This window comes from Coregonus lavaretus (assembly GCF_964263955.1).
Source record: "Coregonus lavaretus genome assembly, chromosome: 23".
Classification (NCBI taxonomy): Eukaryota; Metazoa; Chordata; class Actinopteri; order Salmoniformes; family Salmonidae; genus Coregonus; species Coregonus lavaretus.
The window spans coordinates 15,929,873-15,954,219 of record NC_140010.1 but is presented as its reverse complement, the minus strand read 5'-3'; the positions used below and the strand labels follow the sequence as shown (position 1 = coordinate 15,954,219).

The following is a 24,347-nucleotide window of genomic DNA, read 5'->3' as shown; positions in this document are numbered from 1 at the left end:
CTGGCAGGTAAAGCCTCTGAATTGCAATCACAAGTGGAAAACTGGAAAAGTGAGACTGAAAACCTGGAAACAGAAAAGCGTTGTGTCTGAAGACTGAAGTAAGTCATCTTGAGGGTCAGCTTTCCGAAGCAACCAGCAACCACTGCAGCACTGCAAGCAGTCTGGTGAAGCTTCAGCAGGACTTCCAGCAGGTAAAAGCACAGTTGGAAGAAAAATGCAAGGAGGTTCATAAAATGCAGGATGTCGTTCACAGGCTGGAGACATCTGATGTGGCCTGGAGGGCCAAGTGGGAGCAGGTCTCCTTGTCGCTCAAAGAGGAGCAGGAGAGGCTACGTAGCCTTGAGGTGCAACTGCGTGAAGAGCAGCAACACAGCCATCTGCTGAGGCAAGTCCTAGGACTCAGGAGGAGACTGAGCTCTGGTGGGATCAAACCCCGCTCTCCGTTTCAGGGGACATGATGTTTGCTCCTTCCTGTGAGTTGTCTATCCGCACCACTGAACAGCCCAGGCCCTTGACCGAAGAGCAAACAGCCTGTGTTTCAAGAACCCATGGCCAGAAAAGGTTAAAGGAACCGGACCGGAGCATGGTTCTACAGAGGGTTCCCAGGACAACAAGAATGTCAGTCCAAACACATTCCACTGATGACTCTCCCACTTTGATTTCCCCAGAAGAGGTGTCAAGCTCCCCTGATGGTGAAGTTGTGACCGGGAGATGGCGGTCCAAAGGATCCTGCAGAGACCAGTGGAAGTTCCAGTGCTCCCAAATTGAAGACTGGTGGGGAGACTCCATCGGGGACTGGGGTGAACCCATAGAAGGGCGCAACCAGCCAAGAGGGAAGCAGCCCAATACTCTGGTGAGTGAAGTTGCGTCATGAGTTAAGAGGTCTGAAAGGGAGTTGGATTGTCATTCAGAAGTGGAGAGGTTTAAAGAGTCTGAAGTGTCTAACCATGGTTGATGTGAGTCTCTTCTCCAAAACCCAGAAGACAGAACTGCCAGCAGGTGGAGCACTTGCACAGAAGGCGGTGAGAGAAAGAACCCAACAGGGCAGTTGAGGCAACTGGCTCACCCTCAGGTCAAACTTCTCAGACGACACAGATGAAAAAGGCACAGCCAGAGAAGGAGAATCCCCTTTAAAGACAGGAGGAGGCCAAGGAGGCAGTGGAGCTCTGCCAGTCATCCACCCAGTCAAACGGGAATGGAAGAGCTACAAGGCATGGGTAAGCCTGACAAACTATGTTACTGTGCCTCCCCAGGAGTGGTGGAGAGTTGGAGAGTGGGCCTGGGAGTCAGAGGGCCTCCCATGGTCAGGCAAGTTCATTGAGACAGTTGATGGTGATATGGTAACCCAATACTTTGGCAAGGTCTTGGTTACCAGGGGGCCTTAGGGAGAGTCTTCCAACTCCACAGAAACTGGTCAACCACCATCAGATACACCAGCAGGGGACAGCGAGCCCCAGTCCCATGAGGTAAAGGTCCAAGACGGCACTATGGTGGTGAGTGTGACCAATGAAAGTGACAATGAAAAGGGATGTTCAGAAATTGAGAAACCTCAAACTCCTGGCATGGACCTTCAATGTCCTTTGACCAGAGCGAAGGCAGGGGGCATGCCGTCGGGGTGCTCTATTCTGAAAATGTTGAAGAAGCATGGTTTCACAAGAAGGACTGGAGGTGACCAAAAGAAAGGCTCTGTGAAAGAAAAGGGGCTTGAGGTAAAACTGCTGTAAAACTAAGATTTTTGAACATTTCTGTGATGATAACCCGAGACTTTGCAGAAACCCTGAGGCCCAGGTGGAAGAAAGCTTAAGGGGGAAACTGTGTTGTCATTCAAAGGAGAACAGGAAGGCTGGTGAGGAGGCACAGACGCATGGAGGTGCGAACCTTCCCCCTCTCAATAACCAGTTATCGTGTGTGCCCCAGAAGGTGGCCGAGAACCAGACCCAGGAAGATGGTGAACCATGGAGATACCGAACACCAACCTCTGGTGTATGACCCTGGAGGTCCAGGGGTGTACCTCCTTGGATTAGATGCCTGGTCAAGCGGAGACGCTATCGGGGCATTGGCCGGTACAAACCACGGGTTGAAGCAGGGGTGGGAGGTGTGTGAGCACCCGAGGTGTGTAGGGGTGGGAAAGGCTTGCTTGGTGGCTAAATAACTCATTACAAGGTGTGGCATCTCTCCACAGAGACTTAAGAGACTCCACGGAGACTGCAGCTGCACATCTTGTACAACTGGCTGCAATTAGGGCGGCAGAACATGGGGAGGCAGTGGCATTCAGAGAGGGAGAGCGAGCCGTGAGGAGGACACGCCGAACCATTGGGCCAGTCAGCACCCAATGGCAATGGTTTGGAGCGCTCTCTGCCCTGGGGTAAAATAAATCACTGGGGATGATAATACGTTTACATTCAGTTATTGCCATAAAGGGCCAGTTGTTGATTTTGAGTATTGGCCTTATTTATTTTTTTACCAGTTAATAAATCCCCTTTGGGTGCTGAATTGTCTCTTGGTTTTGCACTACCACACGTGACACACTCCTCCACCTACGGAGTTGTTACAGTTTAAAGGTGTTCAGACAGGTAAGCTCTGGTAGTTCTAGAGGTGTTCAGACAAGTAAGCTCCTGTAGTTTTAAAAGGTGTTCAGACAGGTAAGCTCCAATAGTTCTACAGGTGTACAGAGTTAAGCGCTGATACTTTTAAAGGTGTTCAGACAGGTAAACTCTGGTAGTTTTAAAGGTGTACAGACAGGTAAGCTCAGATAGTTCTACAGGTGTACAGCAGGCTTGGTCCAAGTGGCCACCGCTGGCGCCGTCAAGTCATCATGCTGCTCAAAACATAACGGGATAGGAAACAGTTCAGTTTCAGCAATGTCAACATTTCTGGGCTAAATTTGATCTGAATTTCTTGTCACAGTCATGGGCAAATATTGAGACATGCCTCCACCTGGTTGTCTCTAGGAGGACATTGTTTTGTTGAGATTGTGGGCTGAATCCTGACATAACAATATTTTTTGGGGAAAACATCCCCTTTGACTATATGGGGTATTTGCACAATTGTTCAAATATGCAGTAGGATTCTGTCTTAGTGGAGAAAATGTGTGATGAGGTTTGATGAGGAAGGGTTAGAGAATTACCTCAACTATCTGTGGTGGGTACGCATGAAGATCTGCGTGAGCGGTTACACATGTTCTTCTGTAAAACACAGAGGCAAAACACAAAGTTAAGTCAATAATAATAAAATACAAAAACGTCTAAAACACAGCAAACCAATTAGTAGAACTACACCACTACATAATATGGTAGTAATAGCATAACAGCTGTGATACCATACTATCTTCTCTATAAGAAGTTAGTGGGTGTCCTTTACCTTTTCATGAAGACGGTGATGGAGGACTGCATCAGAGAGCCAAGGATGTCTCAACGCTTCAGAGGCACCTATCCTCCAACTGCAGAAAAACACACACAAACACACAGTGAGATACAGTGAGGGAAAAAAGTATTTGATCCCCTGCTGATTTTGTACGTTTGCCCACTGACAAAGAAATGATCAGTCTATAATTTTAATGGTAGGTTTATTTGAACAGTGAGAGACAGAATAAAAACAAAAAAATCCAGAAAAAAGAATGTCAAAAATGTTATAAATTGATTTGCATTTTAATGAGGGAAATATGTATTTGACCCCCTCTCAATCAGAAAGATTTCTGGCTCCCATGTGTCTTTTATACAGGTAACGAGCTGAGATTAGGAGCACACTCTTAAAGGGAGTGCTCCTAATCTCAGCTTGTTACCTGTATAAAAGACACCTGTCCACAGAAGCAATCAATCAGATTCCAAACTCTCCACCATGGCCAAGACTAAAGAGCTCTCCAGGGATGTCAGGGACATGAATGTAGACATACACAAGGCTGGAATGGACTACAAGACCATCGCCAAGCAGCTTTGTGAGAAGGTGACAGTTGGTGCGATTATTCGCAAATGGAAGAAACACAAAATAACTGTCAATCTCCCTCGGCCTGGGGCTCCATGCAAGATACAGAGGATAGCCCTATTTGGTAAAAGACCCACTCCATATTATGGCAAGAACAGCTCAAATAAGCAAAGAGAAATGACAGTCCATCATTACTTTAAGACATGAAGGTCAGTCAATACGGAAAAATTCAAGAACTTTGAACGTTTCTTCAAGTGCAGTCGCAAAAACCATCAAGCGCTATGATGAAACTGGCTCTCATGAGGACCGCCACAGGAATGGAAGACCCAGAGTTACCTCTGCTGCAGAGGATAAGTTCATTAGAGTTACCAGCCTCAGAAATTGCAGTCCAAATAAATGCTTCACAGAGTTCAAATAACATACACATCTCAACATCAACTGTTCAGAAGAGACTGTGTGAATCAGGCCTTCATGGTCGAATTGCTGCAAAGAAACCACTTCTAAAGGACACCAATAAGAAGAAGAGACTTGCTTGGGCCAAGAAACACAAGGAATGGACATTAGACCGGTGGAAATGTGTCCTTTGGTCTTGAGTCCAAATTGGAGATTTTTGGTTCCAACCGCTGTGTCTTTGTGAGACAATGTAGAAAATAGTAAAAATAAAGAAAAACCTTTGAATGAGTAGGTGTGTCCAAACTTTTGACTGGTACTGTACGTACAAACAGATGTAAAACGTATAGAACAAAAATATATTGCAATATATTGCAAAATATACAGTATACATTGTGCAATATATTGTGAAATCAAGCAGATGTACGATACCTTTTATTGATGATGAGGAGTTTGGAGATGAAGTCTTTGGCCTCCTCTGAGATGTCTGTAAATTCTGCCTCTTCAAAGTTCCATTGGCAGGCCAGAATGTTATTCAGAGTCTCATTGTCATCATCACCTAGGAAGGGACACAGACCGCTTAGCCTGTGGAAGAAGAGGAAGAATCTTTATTGTGTGTGTGTGTGTGTGTGTGTGTGTGTGTGTGTGTGTGTGTGTGTGTGTGTGTGTGTGTGTGTGTGTGTGTGTGTGTGTGTGTGTGTACTTACAACATATATGTAATGACTCCCAGACTCCACATGTCTGTGTTAAATGACACAAAGTCGTAGTTGACAACTTCTGGGGCCAGGAACTCTGGGGTGCCGAAATTTACTCGTAACTTCTCTCTGGGCTTGTATCTAGGGGGAATACATGTTTATTTTTATTGGGAATCTATCAATACAAATACAATATTTTAATTCTGCATGCAGCGATACATCATATACAGTTGAAGTCAGAAGTTTATATACACTTAGGTTGAAGTCATTAAAACTCATTTTTCAACCACTCCACACATTTCTTGTTAACAAACTATAGTTTTGGCAAGTCAGTTAGGACATCTACTTTGTGCATGACACAAGTAATTTTTCCAACAATTGTTTACAGACAGATTATTTCACTTATAATTCACTGTATCACAATTCCAGTGGGTCAGAAGTTTACATACACTAAGTTGACTGTGCCTTTAAACAGCTTGGAATTTTTCCAGAAAATGATGTCATGGCTTTAGAAGCTTCTGATTAGGGGCTAATTTACATCATTTGAGTCAATTGGAGATGTACCTGTGGATGTATTTCAAGGCCTACCTTCAAACTCAGTGCCTCTTTGCTTGACATCATGGGAAAATCAAAAGAAATCAACCAAGACCTCAGAAAAGAAATTGTAGACCTCCACAAGTCTGGTTCATCCTTGGGAGTAATTTCCAAATGCCTGAAGGTACCACGTTCATCTGTACAAACAATAGTACGCAAGTATAAACACCATGGGACCACGCAGCCGTCATACCGCTCAGGAAGGAGACGTGTTCTGTCTCCTAGAGATGAATGTTCTTTGGTGTGAAAAGTGAAAATCAATTCCAGAACAACAGCAAAGGACCTTGTGAAGATGCTGGAGGAAACAGGTACAAAAGTATCTATATCCACAGTAAAACACGTCCTATATCGACATAACCTGAAAGGCCACTCAGCAAGGAAGAAGCCACTGCTCCAAAACCGCCATAAAAAAGCCAGACTACGGTTTGCAACTGCACATGGGGACAAAGATCGTACTTTTTGGAGAAATGTCCTCTGGTCTGATGAAACAAAAATAGAACTGTTTGGCCATAATGACCATCGTTATGTTTGGAGGAAAAAGGGGGGGGCTTGCAAGCCGAAGAACACCATCCCAACCGTGAAGCACGGGGGTGACAGCATCATTTTGTGGGGGTGCTTTGCTGCAGGAGGGACTGGTGCACTTCACAAAATAGATGGCATCATGAGGAAGGAAAATTATGTGGATATATTGAAGCAACATCTCAAGACATCAGTCAAGAAGTTAAAGCTTGGTTGCAAATGGGTCTTCCAAATGGACAATGACCCCAAGCATACTTCCAAAGTTTTGGCAAAATGGCTTAAGGACAACAAAGTCAAGGTATTGGAGTGGCCATCACAAAGCCCTGACCTCAATCCTATAGAAAATGTGTGGGCAGAACTGAAAAAGCGTGTGCGACTCAGTTACACCATCTCTGTCAGGAGGAATGGGCCAAAATTCACCCAACTTATTGTGGGAAGCTTGTGGAAGGCTACCCAAAATGTTTGACCCAAGTTAAACAATTTAAAGGCAATGCTACCAAATACTAATTGAGTGTATGTAAACTTCTGACCCACTGGGAATGTGATGAAAGAAATAAAAGCTTAAATAAATCATTCTCTCTATTATTATTCTGACATTTCACATTCTTAAAATAAAGTGGTGATCCTAACTGACCTAACACAGGGAATATTTACTAGGATTAAATGTCAGGAATTGTGAAAAACAGAGTTTAAATGTATTTGGCTAAGGTGTATGTAAACTTCCGACTTCAACTGTATGTTATACAATTATGCAAATTAAAATGAGCGATTCATGTGAATATGAAACCTACTTTCTGGCAAGTCCAAAGTCGATGATCTTGATTTTATTTGTGACTCTGCTCACACATAGAATATTCTCTGGCTGAAAAACACAACAAAAAAAAGACATAATTCAAGGTGAAACAATAGCAAGACACAAGTATAATGATAATCATTGTTACCTGTTGTGTACAATCTGACATGCTATCAATAACATCAGTGGCTATGGACAACAATTAACTCTGGCACATTAACACTGATCTGAACACTAGTGTGGTAGTCTACCTTGAGGTCCAGATGGAGGATGTACATCTTGTGCATGTGCTGCAGGCCCTCACAGATCTGCCTGATGAACAGCACCGTGTCCAACTCCATCAGGGTGTAGTTCTCATCGATGATCCTGTCAAAGAGCTCCCCTCCATCCACACTGCAATCACACACACAAAAACACATTAGGATGCTGCAGAAACTTAAAAAGCAAATTGGCCAAAAACATGACTTGAGCTTTTGGTTGCTAGGAAGTAAAGCCTGTATGTACCATGGTCTGTATCAGTACACTCAAAATGCTGCTGTACCTTCCTGAACACACTCACAATAATTTAATGACAAACAAGCTTCCTCAAAATCCACCGACTTAAAGATACTAGTGCACTGACCTATCGTGTATTCTCTATCTACAGTGTCAACATGGCATAAAACATTTTTAAGCTTAAAGATGTGGGTTGAGAAAACATTGCGGGAAGGAACAGACAACCATAGACATACACTACATTAACAAAAGTATGTGGACACCTGCTCGTCGAACATCTCATTCCAAAATCATGGGCATTAATATGGAGTTGATCCGCCCTTTGCTGCTATAACAGCCTCCACTCTTTTGGGAAGGCTTTCCACTAGATGTTGGAACATTGCTGCGGGGACTTGCTTCCATTCAGCCACAAGAGCACTGATATTGGGCGATTAGGCCCGCAGTCGGCGTTCCAACTCATCCCAAAGGTGTTCGATGGGGTTGAGGTCTGGGCTCTGTGCAGGCCAGTCAAGTTCTTCCACACTGATCTCAACAAACCATTTCTGTATGGACCTCGCTTTGTGAACGGGGGCATTGTCATGCTGAAACAGGAAAGGGTCTTCCCCAAACTTTTTCCACAAAGTTGGAAGCACAGAAACGTCTAGAATGTCATTTTATGCTGTAGCGTTAAGGTTATTCCTCCTCCACCAAATGTTACAGTTGGCACTATGCATTGGGGTAGGTAGCGTTCTCCTGGCATCCGCCAAACCCAGATTTGTCAGTCAGACTGCGAGATGGTGAAGCATGATTCATCACTCCAGAGAACGCATTTCCACTGCTCCAGAGTCCAATGGCGGCGAGCTTTACACCACTGCAGACACTTGGCATTGCGCATGGTGCTCTTAGGCTTGTGTGTGGCTGCTCGGCCATGGAAACCCATTTCATGAAGCTCCTGATGAACAGTTCTTTTGTTGACGTTGCTTCCAGAGGCAGTTTGGAACTCAGTAGTGAGTGTTGCAACCGAGGACAGACGATTTCAGCACTCAGCGGTCCGTTCTGTGAGCTTGTGTGGCCTACCACTTCGTGGCTGAGCCGTTGTTGCTCCTAGACGTTTCCACTTCACAATAACAGCACATACAGTTGACCAGGGCAGTTCTAGCAGGGCAAACATGTGAAGAACTGACTTGTTGGAAAGGTGGCCTCCTATGACGGTGCCATGTTGAAAGCTCTTCAGTAAGGTCATTCTACTGCCAATGTTTGTCTATGGAGATCTCATGGCTGTGTGCTCAATTTTATACACCTGTCAGCAACGGGTGTGGCTGAAATACTCCAATCCACTAATTTGACGGGATGTCCGCATACTTTTGTATATATAGTGTACAATGTAATGCTGATATGTTTTATTTAGTTCTGTGGAGGGAACGTACTATTCCAGCACCAGGATGATGTCGTTCCTGGACTCGTAGGCGGCGTAGAGCTGGATCAGGTTGGCGTGGTCCAGCTGGTTCATGACCGTGATCTCATTCTTCACCACCTCCTACATGCCAAACACACACCAACCACACAATGAGAGGTGTCAGATGTTTGCTTGCAGCTAGCAGGCAACGTACGGCTCCTCTTTTCTGGGTCAAATGTTTTATTAACCAGAAAATGAGGAAGAAACATATTCCCCATCCATCCGCTTCTGTAGAGTGAAAAGGTTTTTAGAGTGTTATGTTCAGATGTCTAATTCCACATTTTGGATTTAAAAAACTACAGTAGGTTCGAACTCTAAAAGTAGTTCAAAACGACTTAATTTTTCAAGGAAGCTGCAAGGTGTGTAGAGGTTTTTACATAGCCTTTGAAGAAAAATTGTAAAACCTTAACAAGTGTAGTGTTGTCCGTTTATATTCCAAGTACATTTACTCATTAAGATTTTGTACCTTCTCTTTCTGACTCCGGGCTTTGATGATCTTGGCAGCCAGGGTGAGACCCGAGGAGTTTTCCATGCATTTGTGCACCTGGCCAAAACGACCCCTAAGAGAGAGACGGAAAAATAAGTAAGGTGTCTTCAGTTCCAAGTTTCTGAGTTACACCTGTCTGTATCGTTTTCTTATTTATAACGTAACCTTACTCCCTCTACCTGTAAGTCACAAATCCTAGAATGTTACTCATCCAGATAATACGTCCCCTGAATGGAGGGGGATCTCAGTCAGAACTTGAACTACTTGAACTATCAGAACTATTTCATCAGTATGTCCTCGGATACAAAATCAGTTATCTTCCAATACAGGAAAGTAATATCATTTTGTGAAGATATTGTATTGTTAATTTCTCCTTTATTTCATTAAATGAGAGTAAGGGGCCTCTCTTTGAAGATTTGGATTAACACTTAGCGATTAGCTCCCAGTTGACAGTGGGGGTATGGTTTCACATACCCCGAAGGCTTTCAGTAAAAATAACTGCCCTGACTCTGGAGTTATGAACCAGGGGAGAGGAGAAGAGAGGAGTGGAGGGGAGGGTTACGCAACTCAACATTGTTAAGGACCTCTGTTCCTCTCTCTCTATCTATGATCTAGGTCAGATATGATTTGTTCCATGGGTTCGTTTCCAAAAGACTTTATGGAGAATCGACTAATTGACAAATGTATAATAACTCAGTACGATGAAGAACAGAGTTCGATGTAGAGGAGTCGTTGATGGCCTTTGCTCTCTGGGGAGCGATTGGCCTAAGCAGGCACTATTTTACGTTACTCTTTGTAACCTCACAGTAATAAATAATACTGTTATTGCGGATGGATACAATGGTTCTTGAATTTGAAGTTAAACAGTTGAAAAGTCATTTGAACTTTACCTTGTGGTTCAAATCATCATGTATCGCTAGGAACAGGATAGGAACACTTACCCTCCTAGAATCTCTGCTCTGTTGATGGTGTAGAAGTTGCTGATCTGGTTCGGTTTGGCCGACACTATCCGATGGTTGAATGGAGCCGGAGGAGGAGGGCTTTTATCTTAAGGGAGATGTGATAAAAAATGATTACATTTTTAACCATTTAACCAGGGAAGTCACATTAAGATTTACATCAATTTTTCAAGTGAGCCCTGGCAAACAGTAGCATGGAGGGGAAATAGAAGCTGTATTGTTAATCAGTTAGCATGTGGCTCTAGTAATGGTACCTCATAATCAAATTATCACCCTGTGCTAACTAACACACTGTGGTAAACATGAGAAACAAGATACAATGGTGGTTATGCAAACTACAGTACTCTCGTACTTTGTTACTCCTAGAAAACATGTTTTTATACCCTAATTCAATAAGGTTATGAATATTTTCTACAAAAAGATAAAGTAATTGCCACCATATTAGCAATCTATTGGACTTCATATTAGGCCTGAATCCTAATATCTGTTTGCGTAACTCCAGTTTTCCACTGAGATTAATGTGTGATTTATGGAATCGTCGAGTTGAGCTTGCACATTTCAAGTTCCTCCCTCAGTACGTATCACCTTTCCCCCAGACTTAAAGCCACAGTACCCCATAAAGATGCTGGTCCTCACCAATGAAGAACTGTTCCCCAGTAGACTGCCTGACTTCTGTAGACTGATCCGGCTTCTTCTCTTTCCCCAACCTCTCCTTCAGCTCCACACGGATATCCACCCCGTCTGCCTTGAAGACGCCCCATCCCTCATTCTCATCCTCTGGCCTTTCTCCATCCTCTTCCTCCTGCTGCCTCTCCCCCTCCTCCTTCTCCCCCTCCCTCTCATCCTCCTCTCCTGCTCCTCCCTCCACCCGACTCTTCTTGTGGTCCTCCACCCCCAGGTCTTCCTCTGTCACCCAACGCTTACTGCTGGTGCTGCCCTCTTCCATCTGGTCCTGTTCTGCTGCCTCCAGAGACTGAGAGGAGGCACTTTTGTTGTGGACTTCACAGCTGGAACAGACAGACATGTTTTAGAAATTAGAGAAATGTGGAGTGTGTGTATGTGAAAGAGAGATGTCACAGAGTGAATGGTACTGAAGTAGAGAGAGAAATAGAGAGAGAGAGTGAGAGGGACAGAGAGTGAGAGACAGAGAAAGAAATACAAAATAAAATAAATAGGAAGGGATTGAGGAGGGTAGAAGGGATACTCTACCTCTCGGGAATGGAGCCAGTCTCTCCTGGAGCTTCAGGGGAGGGTGGGAGAGGAGGGAGATCCTTTACTGACATATCAGCAGCTTCTGATGGGCCTGCACTGTCCTCCTCATGTTTGTTCCCCTCTCTCTCCTCTGCTCCTCTAACCTCCTCAGGCTGCTCAGTGATTTTCAACAGCTTCTCCTCTCGCTCCTCTTCCTTGAACTTGGATTCACTGAGGTGGTCTTCCTTCTCTTGCTTCTTTACGGCCTCCTCCTCCTTCCTCTCCTCCACTTTTAGTCCATCTCCTGCTGCCTCCCTCTCCTCCTCAGACAATGACTCCTCTTCGGTCACGGGGGCCTTGGGGCCCTCGAGGATCAAGTCCAGCTGGTTCGGGCTGAGGGACTCGGTCTGCGATGACCCCAACCCCTCTGAGGCCCCTCCAGATCCAGCCTCCAGGTCCAGGAGGCCATCAGGGGTAAGCTGCTGCTGCTGCTGCTGGTGACTTGATGATGATGATCTCTCTGCATTCTCCCTGTTGAGCTTCTGAACCTCATTCAGCAGCAACGCCTGCTTCCTCAGGGAGATGGTGTCTGCTTACGAACAAACAGAACGGCCAAGGGGATACAGTTATAATTAATTCAACCACCTGCATGATTTTCACTTTGGTAACTTTAAATCAGATGATTGCACAATATCTCAGAATGTCAACACACTCCTAGTATCCTCCTAAGATGATGGCAGGTGGTTGTCTGAAGTGTCAGTCTGATCTTTTTTATTCTCTTTGATGTTTCGGTGTCACTTGTTAGTAGAATACTGTTGTTTACGTCTGACAGGAAGACTGTTGTGACTAGCCGGTTGGTTCCCTTTCCTGTGGCTCCAAGATAGTATCATTCAAAGAAGTCTATTTTCCTCTCCCGCTCTCTAAGATTTCGGAACACATGTGTTGTTTACATCTCACATGTTACATGTTGTGAGTGCTGCTGTGTGTGAGTTAGTTTGTTTTGACTGGTAAAGGTCACTGTGTGTGTGTTGTATGGTTGTGTGCTATTGTTGGCACATTTTAATGTGCTGTGATGTGAGCACCTGCTGTATCTGGGGGCTTCTTCTTCTGTGCTTTCAGACCCTTTGTGCTCAAACTGGACTTCTCCTTCCCATCCTTCCCCTTGTGATCTTTTGGCTAAAGGAAGAACGAGAGATAAGATCATCACGTTCTGCATTTGGTCTACATGTCAACATTCTTCAAAACTAGGTAAAATATGTATATTTCCCTGAAACCGCTACCACTATGTAATTACAGTATTACTGCACAGAAACTTCATGATAAACATGTTTTCTGTGAGCAAGTTAACACATACAAAGTTTCTGCAGAGTTTGCGAGTTGTGATGAAATGCTTTGGTCCGTGGAGCTTTGTTGTCTTGTGACTGTGAGTGGTCTCCGGTGTATTAGGTTTGGGTTCACATTTAGTGGTTATCATCCCTTGAGTCCCTTTAGTGGCTTTAGTAGAGGTAGTTTTCTGTTAAGGAGACAGACAACATGGCAATGCTAGTTGGACAGCGTGAATGGCATGCAACATGAGATGGATTATGACACTGTTAGGGAGGGTAAGGAGGAAGGTGAGGGGTGGTGAGGGAGGTAGGTTACAAATGAACATGAACATTTGACAGTATGAAAAATGAAAACACTTGTTACAATACATGAAATGAATAAAATGAATCACTGAAGGTGATGTTAAAGATGAAATAAACATTAAAGTGACCTTCAAAACATATAGCCTAGCCTGATCAGTTGTTTTATTCAGGTTAGCATCCTGGTACTGTATTTATACAAACTACAAAGCCAAACTTGTTTCAGTCAAAGCGTGATGTTGATTGTCCACAGCAGATGAATGGATAGGTTGGTACATATGTGCGAGGCTGTGAATGTATTGCTTATCACTTGTCACAGTGAGCGATGGAATGCAATATTGACCCTGAGCGGAGAAATTGCCCTCAACCAACCAAACAAGTCTTCTCAAACAGAATTCGAACCAGAGGGGCTACCCAGTACTATAGTAAACACTCCAATCCTTTTATGAGCAGGTCAACATCTTAAAAAACGTATCTCAAGGCGTGTTGTTGGTTGTGAGGTAAGCACTGCTCAGTAGTAAGGCAGAGGAGATATTTTGAGGATGGGGGTTTCCACAGTGACAGCAGTGTTTCTTCCTGAAGGACAAATCTAAGGATGGGGGGCCTTGGTACAATATGTGTGTGGTTTGTGTGGTGTGTGTATAGGGTGACCACAGTGACAGATGTCTGCGGTAGACAGTCATCTCACACCTTAGAGGTGAAGGGAGACAGCCGGAGGCTGGAGGCACCACCTGATGAGAGCTCTGACGACAACTAGAATTCCTGGTGATCTGAGTCATACAGTAGCCAATAGACAATCACAGAGGTATGTATGCCCTAACGTGTGGACTTACATGACCACTTAGTTGCTGTTTGAGTTCTAACCTCAAATCAAGCTGAAAATGTCAAGTCGGTATCGTAGTTTGCGGTTTTGTGCTAGAACTGTGTTGAAATGGAAAGACCCTTATCTAACCAAATAAGGGTCTGAATACATTACAATTATCAGATACAGATACACCAGTACCTATTCCTGCGCAGCAGGAAATGCGAACCTATAGTACATGCAAGGTTTAAAAAAAGGCCTCTAAAGTTTGTAATTTCCACTTTTAAATGTCAGACTTAACCCCTACAAAAATGTCCATTAATTATAATTTACATAATCATTCACATTCCTGTTGCTGCAGGATTATTTAACTGCTGTGAGAAACTGTTCAAATTGAGATATTTTATTTTACTGGCCCAGCCCTCCATCCCCAAGTAAGACCGATCACCTGAACACAGCATCTACCGGGTACAACCACTCCACCATTAAAAGCACACTGTCCTATACAGGTCAATCATCTCCTGCTTATTTTGAGCCACTCACATCTGAAGCAGTGCCAGCCTCTGTTCCAGCCTCTGTGCCAGCCTTAAATGTATCACGCAGTGTGAAGTGCAATCATTTACTAGACCCTTTAAATCAATGGCTGTTTGACACGGTTACCATGGCTGGATTGCTAATAAAGGGTTATGAATAGCTTTATCTGAAACACAGGAGGTAAATAATGTACATGGGGGATGCTCTGAATTGTAATGCATATATAGGTAACAGAACTCAATACTCATCACTGAAACCATAGTACGCCTACAGTATAACTACCCTGGGACCTCTCAACATGCCACCACAGGACTGAGAGGGTGAGACAGCAATAGAGAGAAAGACATACAGAAAACAAGAGAGGGAGAGACAGAGATAGAGAGAGTGACAGAGAGAAAGAGAGGAGAGAGAGAGAGAGAGAGAGAGAGAGAGAGAGAGAGAGAGAGAGAGAGAGAGAGAGAGAGAGAGAGAGAGAGAGAGAGAGAGAGAGAGAGAGAGAGAGAGAGAGAGAGAGAGAGAGAGATGGCAATAGAAATAGAGACACATAAAGTAAGGGAGGTAGAGAATGAGAAGGACAGGGAGGGAGAGAGAAAGATTGATAGACAAACTGACTAATCACAATCTGTTGACACCTAATTCCTTACTAGTCAGGGGCTTCAGGCCATTTTAGACCAAAAGCACACCGCAGCATGCAGGTGAACTCCAACAGCAGCATTACCAAACCTGGCCCCACGCATTCCAGCCCTGGCCCCACATTGGCCCTCTCATGCCGTCCAGGGGGTGCTTACCCTCATTATCCCAGATGCCTGTGGCCACATTATAGGCCAAGGAAGAATGTAGAGGAGAATGTGGGGGACAATGTAGCGTAGAATGTAGGCTAATGTACAGTATGAGCAGGGCAATACATTTTATACTGTAGGTGGTGAAAAGTGGGGGCAAATTTGAGTCCTTTTGGTTGAGCATTGTAAACAGATACTGTTTTTCATACACCACTGTACTTGATCATGAGGTGGTGGAATGTTCCCCACCAATTTCAATACTGGGTATAAGTGAATGCACCAATTTGTAAGTCGCTCTGGATAAGAGCGTCTGCTAAATGACTTAAATGTAAATGTAAGTGTCAAGGCTTTGGCTCCTTCCATACAATATGGCCTGCTCTGCATGGCACTATACAAGCAGTGGAGATCGCTATGTCCCAAAGTCATATTGCTTTGACACATCTTCCATCACTTCATGAGGAAAAATAGCATGAGCCAAGCCACAATCCTTCCTTAGGAAACAGAACTCCACTTGACTAGTCAGCTTTGCTGCTCTGATCATTTTCCTCTGTAGTGCCAAAGTCATAAAACTAAACCAAATCATAAACCAAACATGGAAACATGGAGCACCTTATCTCCGAGCCTGAATAGAATGTGCACAACATTTTTTGAAGGACATGTAATTTGCAGGAGCATGGGGAAACAGTGAATCCAGCAATTCATCTAACCTACGTTGCCCATCACAACATCCATAACATCAATCCATTCTAAATTAAAACCTGAACACAAGTGTTTTATTATTAAATTCACATGAACGTAATCCAGAGCGTCGTTGAGTAAAGAGTTCATAAAGTGCCTTATTAAAGAACCCTTTATATAGTCTACATAGACCTGCACAAACACACCTCTTTGGTTAGTGCAGTTTGAGCTTCCAATCTCACCTTGTCGGTCTTCTTAGTAACTGAGCTCTCGCTCTTTTCTGCAGACGATTGCCTCTTAATGGCCACCTTGCCCTTACTGTCTTTGGACTTGGAGGCCTTGCGTGCTGCAGGACGCATAAACATCAGCTCCATAACCCGGGAGCTCTTCACCGTCTCCCCGATGAATCTGATGACCTGCTGGATGCTGAGGACCAGATTCTCCATCCCGTCCAGCTTCTCAGCCTGCTTCTCCGAGCGCTGGTCCAACGCCATCATGATGGAGCTCATCTCATGACACATCTCTCTCACCTCGCCCACCACACCTGTGCCCTGGGTCTGAGCCAGGGGTAGAGTTAGGGCTCTGGCAGGGATATGGATCTCCTCGTTGTCCACCTTCAGAGTCTCCATGTCCCTCTCGATACCGTCGATGTCCTGGGTTATTCCGTCCAGCCGATTGAGGACCTTCTCCTGGATATTGATCAGCCTGTCCATTTTACTGCTCAGAGACTCGATGCGATTCTGAATGTGGTCCAAGCCGGCACCAGTGCAGTCGTTTAGGTTATCCATCATGCTTGACTTTCCAGGGGTTGAGTTCACTATCTTGGAACTCATGATATAATCACGTTAGGACACCCAATCGAGACAGAAAAAAGGTCACCGAAAGGTTGATGACCAACGTCCGAGAGACAGAAGGGGCAACTTTTTTGAAAAACGCAGCCAGCCTTATCCCTATGTGTACCTCTTCAACTGTACAGACAAGCTAATTTAACGACGGATATGTGAATAAAATGAACATTTCGTAACAACAAAAAAAATGAAGAAAATCAAACGAACTAAATTGAAATCCATAAAGAGTAAAAACAGAAAAACAGGCAGTAACTTTTTCACTGTAATCCGTGGAAACACCTTTAGAGTTCTGACTTAACAGTCATCCAGTCGTGAGATTGTCCCTATGTCTCTCACCCACTGCTTGACACCTCTGCACTTTCCCTACTGGAAGTGGTATTAAGAATGGAATAAGCCTGTCTCCCTAAATGTAAATGGGATGGCCGACGTCAGCGGGGGACCGGCCAGGGGGGCGGGGGGCTGTGGGATTGGGGGCTGTGAGAGGCCGTGAGGGGCAGCAGTTTGGCACTGGAGGGGCTGTCAGACATCTGAGCGCCTTTACATGTTAAGCTCACCACAGGAGCCAGACTCTGGTCCACCTGCCAAGTGTCGAAATGGCCAGTGTACACAGTCCCTCTCTCTGAGGCAGAGTGGAAAGTTGTCTGGGGCGATGCTAGACACGTTTTTTTTTTTTTTTTTACTTTATTTCCATGTAAATGGTTAGACTTTTCAGTCTGACTTGGTGGTTTCACCATGATTAGGCTGAACAGGTGCTCACAGATGGAGAGGGCAAAAGAGGGGGGTGACTGACGTGTTTTATTTATAAGTGGTCAGGGACATTTTTAAGTCAACTCAAAATATCAAACAATCATGTCAAAAGTGCCACTCACACAGAACAGCTGTGTTTGCAAAAAGTGACGTTTTTAAATTAGATCCTTATTAATGACTGGCGTAGAAATTAACAGCTTCACAATGTTTACGAGAGGCTGGAAAAATAATGATTGTGATAACATCAGGGAAATACTTGCATGTGAGTATTGAGCATCAGTATGTAAGACAGTCATGTACAGTGCATTCGGAAAGTATTCAGACCCCTTGACTTTTTCCACATTTGTTACGTTACAGCCTTATTCTAAAATTGATTAAATTGTTTTTTTCCCCCTCATCAATCTACACACAATACCCCATAATGACAAAGCAAAAACAGGTTTTTAGAAATTTTTGCCAATTTATAAGAAATAAATAACTGAAATATCACATTTACATAAGTATTCAGACCCTTTAACTCAGTACTTTGTTAAAGCACCTTTGGCAGCGATTACAGCATCGAGTCTTGGGTATGACGGTACAAGCTTGGCACACCTGTATTTGGGGAGTTTCTCCCATTCTTCTCTGCAGATCCTCTCAAGCCCTGTCAGGTTGGATGAGGAGCATCTCTGCACAGCTATTTCAGGTTTCTCCAGAGATGTTCAATCGGGTTCAAGTCTGGGCTCTGGCTGGGCCACTCAAGGACATTCAGAGATTTGTCCCGAAGCCACTCCTGCGTTGTCTTTGCTGTGTGCTTAGGGTCGTTGTCCTGTTGGAAGGTGAACCTTCGCCCCAGTCTGAGGTGCTGAGAGCTCTGGAGCAGGTTTTCATCAAGGATCTCTCGGGACTTTGCTCTGTTCATCTTTCCCTTGATCCTGACTAGTCTCCCAGTCCCTGCCACTGAAAAACATCCCCACAGCATGATGCTGCCACCACCATGCTTCATCGTAGGGATGGTGCCAGGTTTCCTCCAGACGTGACGCTTGGCATTCAGGCCAAAGAGTTCAATCTTGGTTTCATCAGACCAGAGAATCTTGTTTCTCATGGTCTGAGAGTCCTTCTGGAAGGTTCTCCCATCTTCACAGAGGAACTCTAGAGCTCTGTCAGAGTGACCATCGGGTTATTGGTCACCTCCCTGACCAAGGCCCTTCTCCCCCGATTGTTCAGTTTGGCCGGGCAGCCAGATTTATTAAGGGTTTTGGTGGTTCCAAACTTCTTCCATTTAAGAATGATGGAGGCCACTGTGTTCTTGGCGACCTTCAATGCTGCATAAATCTTTTGGTACCCTTCCCCAGATCTGTGCCTCGACACAAGCCTGTCTTGGAGCTCTACGGACAATTCCTTCGACCTCATGGCTTGGTTTTTGCTCTGACATGCACTGTCAACTGTGGGACCTTATAGAGACAGGTGTGTGCCTTTCCAAATCATGTCCAATCAATTGAATTTACCACGGGTGGACTCCAATCAACTTGTAGAAACATCTCAAGGATGATCAATGGAAACAAGATGCACCTGAGCTCAATTTCAAGTCTCGTAGCAAAGGGTCTGAATACTTATGTAAATAAGGTATTTATGTTTTTAATTTTTAATACATTTGCAGACATTTCTAAAAACCTGTTTTCGCTTTGTCATTATGGGTTATTGTGTGTAGATTGATGAGGGGGAAAAATAAATGTAATTCATTTTAGAATAAGGCTGTAACGTAACAAAATGTGGAAAAAGTTCAGGGGTCTGAATACTTTCCGAATGCACTGTATATTGCTATGGAAAGCTCTTTGCTGGCTGCGAAACGGCTATAATTAGCGCCCACCCAGTGAGGGAGCAAGAAACACGTTCAGATTGTAGCCTGTAGTCCCCTGGCTGAGAAAGAGCTTAAGGTCTTTAGCCTCTGTTCTTAAATAGGAGAAGGGCGACAGCCATGATAATACTGTGTCTCTCCTCTGGCTAACACATCAAGTCAGATCCTTCCCACACCATCACACACGCTTAGCCTACTCATACACAGTTAAGACAGTTAATGATACATTTTAACTTAGGGCCTGGTAATTGGACCCCTCAACAGTGTACCCTATAAACCTATCAAAACATGCTTGATGAAGTGGTCCATCTGGGACATACAGTATGTACTTTGCATCAACGGAAAGAAAGTGTAAAAACAGACACATGCACGTCATCAATACAAAGTTACAAACACTGCTTATTGCCCCTGAAAAAGGGAACAGGATAATTTAGTTTGGCCTAGATGTTTGCAGAAAAGGGTTTTCCACAGCCTTTTTGGATACATTTTGTAATGTACTGCATACAGAATATGTCAGCATACAAAACCGTCATAAACTATCATACAAAGGTCTACATTTAACCTTTTACTGCATTGGGCTAAATCAGGGTCACACAGAGTATATATATTTTTATTTTTACGTTTTTTTTTTTTTAGGGGGTATATCAGCTTTAATATTGCAGATAGATTGTAGCTTCCATCAATGTACTGTACATTGTAGGGACACAATCTATTTTACAATAGTTCTCTTTTGTTTGTTTTGACTCCTAGCCTTCCGCTGCCCTCAACCCCTCCCATCTATTTCTTAACACCATCCATATTGGATTTCTACTTGCCATATATTTTTCAACTGTGCTGTGATGTTTTACAAAAGTTCTGAACCTTTCTATTCTCATAGTTTCTACAGATTGTAAATTAAAGAGTATTATTAAAAGTACTATTATATTATTGATCGATTGACTATGACTTTTCAAATCACCCAGTAGTGCTATCTGCAGAGTTAGTTCCAGGTAAATGTTGCAATTCTTCAGCCATTCCTGGTCCTGTGACCAAAAACAAGTTACATATGGACAGTAGCAAAACAAATGATCTAATGATTCTGTGCTTCTTTGTAGTCTTAAACAAATCTACTTTGAAACAAAAGTATACACCTCACACACATGGTTATGGTCTTAAAAAAAGAAGACACCTGTACCATGTCAGATATAGAGTTGAAATGTATTCCATTTTGAGTTTGCATCCCAATATTACACTATATATACATCACAGAAGACTGAAATATAACAAAAAAGCTTGACATACACTACCGGTCAAAAGTTTTAGAACACCTACTCTTTCAAGGGTTTTTCTTTAGTTTTCCTATTTTCTACATTGTAGAATAATAGTGAAGACATCAAAACTATGAAATTACACATATGGAATCATGTAGTAACCAAAAAAGTGCTAAACAAATCAAAATATATTTGAGATTTGAGATTCTTCAAATAGCCAATAGTGTGCAAAGCTGTCATCAAGGCAAAGGGTGGCTATTTGAAGAATCTCAAATATAAAATATATTTTGATTTGTTTAATACTTTTTTGGTTACTACATGATTCCATATGCTTTATTTCATAGTTTTGATGTCTTCGCTATTATTCTACAATGTAGAAAATGGTAAAAATAAAGAAAAACCCTCGAATGAGTAGGTGTTCTAAAACTTTTGACCGGTAGTGTAGAAACACAGGATTTTCAGATGTATTCATTTTAAATAATGTTGATTAATTATGAAAAATATTAAAAGCATTCCATCCATGAGGCCACTAGAGGGCGATTTGGTCATTTGACTGCAGGAAAGGGCTACAGGGAAAAAATACTTGGTTTATCTATTGATAAAGAAATCCCGCTATGCCCTCCGACGAACCATCAAACAGGCAAAGAGTCAATACAGGTATAAGATTGAATCGTACTACACCGGCTCTGACGCTCGTCGGATGTGGCAGGGCTTGAAAACTATTACAGACTATGAAGGGAAGCACAGCCGAGAGCTGCCCAGTGACACAAGCCTACCAGATGAGCTAAACCACTTCTATGCTTGCTTCGAAGCAAGCAACACTGAAGCATGCATGAGAGCACCAGCTGTTCCGGATGACTATGTGATCACGCTCTCCGTAGCCGATGTGAGTAAGACTTTTAAGCAGGTCAACATTCACAAGGCCGCAGGGCCAGACGGATTACCAGGACGTGTACTCCGAGCATGTGCTGACCAACTGGCAAGTGTCTTCACTGACATTTTCAACATGTCCTTGACTGAGTCTGTAATACCAACATGTTTCAAGCAGACCACCATAGTCCCCGTGGCCAAGGACACTAAGATAACCTGCCTAAATGACTACCGACCCGTAGCACTAACGTCTGTAGCCATGAAGTGCTTTGAAAGGCTGGTCATGGCTCACATCAACACCATTATCCCAGAAACCCTAGACCCACTCCAATTTGCATACCACCCCAACAGATCCACAGATGAAGTGGAACAGGTTGAGAGCGTCAAGTTCCTTGGTGTCCACATCACCAACGAACTATCATGGTCCAAACACACCAAGACAGTCGTGAAGAGGGCACGACAAAGCCTATTCCCCCTCAGGAGACTGAAAAGATTTGGCATGGGTCCTCAGATCCTCAAAAATGTCTACAGCTGCACCATCGAGAGCATCCTGACTGGTTGCATCACCGCCTGGTATGGCAACTGCTCGGCCTCCGACCGCAAGGCACTACAGAGGGTAGTGCGTACAGCCCAGTACATCACTGGGGCCAAGCTTCCTGCCATCCAGGACCTCTATACCAGGCGGTGTCAGAGGAAGGCCCTCAAAATTGTCGAAGACTCCAGCCACCCTAGTCATAGACTGTTCTCTCTGCTACCGCACGGCAAGCGGTACCGGAGCGCCAAGTCTAGGTCCAAAAGGCTTCTCAACAGCTTCTACCCCCAATCCATAAGACTCCTGAACAGCTAATCATGGCTACCCGGACTATTTGCACTGCCCCCCCACCCCCACCCCATCTTTTTACACTGCTGCTACTCTGTTAATTATTTATGCATAGTCACTTTAACTCTATCCACATGTACATATTACCTCAACTACCTCAACTAGCCGGTGCACCCGCACATTGACTCTGCACCGGTACCCCCCTGTATATAGCCTCCCTACTGTTATTTTATTTTACTTCTGCTCTTTTTTTCTCAACACTTTTTTGTTGTTGTTGTTTTATTTTACTTTTTTATTAAAAAATTAATGCATTGTTGGTTAAGGGCTGTAAGTAAGCATTTCAAGGTAATGTCTACACCTGTTGTATTCAGCGCATGTGGCAAATAACATTTTATTTTATTTGTTTTGATGAACATATTATGTTGTTATTCATATACAGTTGAAGTCGGAAGACTACATACACTTCGGTTGGAGTCATTAAGTCTCGTTTTTCAACCACTCCACAAATTTCTTGTTAACAAACTATAGATTTGGCAAGTCGGTTAGGACATCTACTTTGCGCATGACACAAGTCATTTTTCCAATGATTGTTTACAGACAGATTATTTCACTTATAATTCACTATATCACAATTCTAGTGGGTCAGAAGTTTACATACACTAAGTTGACTGTGCCTTTAAACAGCTTGGAAAATTCCAGAAAATGATGTCATGGCTTTAGAAGCTTCTGATTGGAGGTGTACCTGTGTAACTCAGTGCCTCTTTGCTTGACATCATGGGAAAATCAAACGAAATCCGCCTCAGAAAAAAATGTGTAGACCTCCACAAGTCTGGTTCATCCTTGGGAGCAATTTCCAAACGCCTGAAGGTTCCACGTTCATCTGTACAAACAATAGTATCCACAGTAAAACCAGTCCTATATCGACATAACCTGAAAGGCCACTCAGCAAGGAAGAAGCCATTGCTCCAAAACCGCCATAAGAAAGCCAGACTACTTTTTGGAGAAATGTACTCTGGTCTGATGAAACAATGGCCATAATGACCATCGTTATGTTTGGAGGAAAAATGGGGTGACTTGCAAGCCGAAGAACACCCTCCCAACCGTGAAGCACGGGGGTGGCAGCATTATGCTGTGGGGGTGCTTTGCTGCAGGAGGGACTGGTGCACTTCACAAAATAGATGGCATCATGAGGAAGGAATATTATGTGGAAATATTGAAGCAACATCTCCCCCCAAAAAATGTTTTCACCTTTATTTAACCAGGTCATTTACAACTGCGACCTGGCCAAGATAAAGCAAAGCAGTGCAATAAAAACAACAACACAGAGTTACATATGGGGTAAACAAAACATAAAGTCAAAAATACAACAGAAAATATATATACAGTGTGTGTGAATGTAGTAAGTTATGGAGGTAAGGCAATAAATAGGCCATAGTGCAAAATAGTTACAATTTCGTATTAACACTGGAATGATAGATGTGCAAAAGATGATGTGCAAATAGAGATACTGGGGTGCAAATTAGCAAAATAAATAACAATATGGGGATGAGGTATTTGAGTGGGCTAATTTCAGAATGGCTGTGTACAGGTGCAGTGATCGGTAAGCTGCTCTGACAACTGACGCTTAAAGTTAGTGAGGGAGATAAGAGTCTCCAGCTTCAGAGATTTTTGCAGTTCGTTCCAGTCATTGGCAGCAGAGAACTGGAAGGAATGGCGGCCAAAGGAGGTGTTGGCTTTGGGGATGACCAGTGAGATATACCTGCTGGAGCGCAGACTACGGGTGGGTGTTGCTATGGTGACCAGTGAGCTAAGATAAGATGGGGATTTGCCTAGCAGTGATTTATAGATGACCTGGAGCCAGTGGGTTTGACGACGAATATGTAGTGAGGGCCAGCCATCAAGACATCAGTCAGGAAGTTAAAGCTTAGTCGCAAATGGGTCTTCCAAATGGACAATGACCCCAAGCATACTTCCAAAGTTGTGGCAAAATGGCTTAAGGACAACAAAGTCAAGGTGTTGGAGTGGCCATCACAAAGCCCTGACCTCAATCCTATAGAAAATGTGTGGGCAGAACTGAA

At 43.7% G+C, this 24,347-nt stretch overlaps 1 protein-coding gene across 1 annotated transcript; it reads right to left on the bottom strand.

Annotated features, from left to right (window-relative positions):
• Nucleotides 1-3,128: 3,128 nt before the first annotated feature.
• mylk4a (myosin light chain kinase family, member 4a) lies at nucleotides 3,129-16,730 on the bottom strand (the record flags this gene model as incomplete). Its single annotated transcript, XM_084139440.1, has 13 exons — nucleotides 3,129-3,185; nucleotides 3,361-3,439; nucleotides 4,744-4,896; nucleotides 5,019-5,147; nucleotides 6,911-6,981; nucleotides 7,164-7,305; nucleotides 8,814-8,923; nucleotides 9,309-9,402; nucleotides 10,271-10,376; nucleotides 11,162-11,295; nucleotides 11,498-12,071; nucleotides 12,562-12,655; nucleotides 16,140-16,730. 13 exons carry the CDS (start codon nucleotides 16,728-16,730, stop codon nucleotides 3,129-3,131), a joined length of 2,334 nt encoding a protein of 777 aa, XP_083995566.1.
• Nucleotides 16,731-24,347: the final 7,617 nt, after the last annotated feature.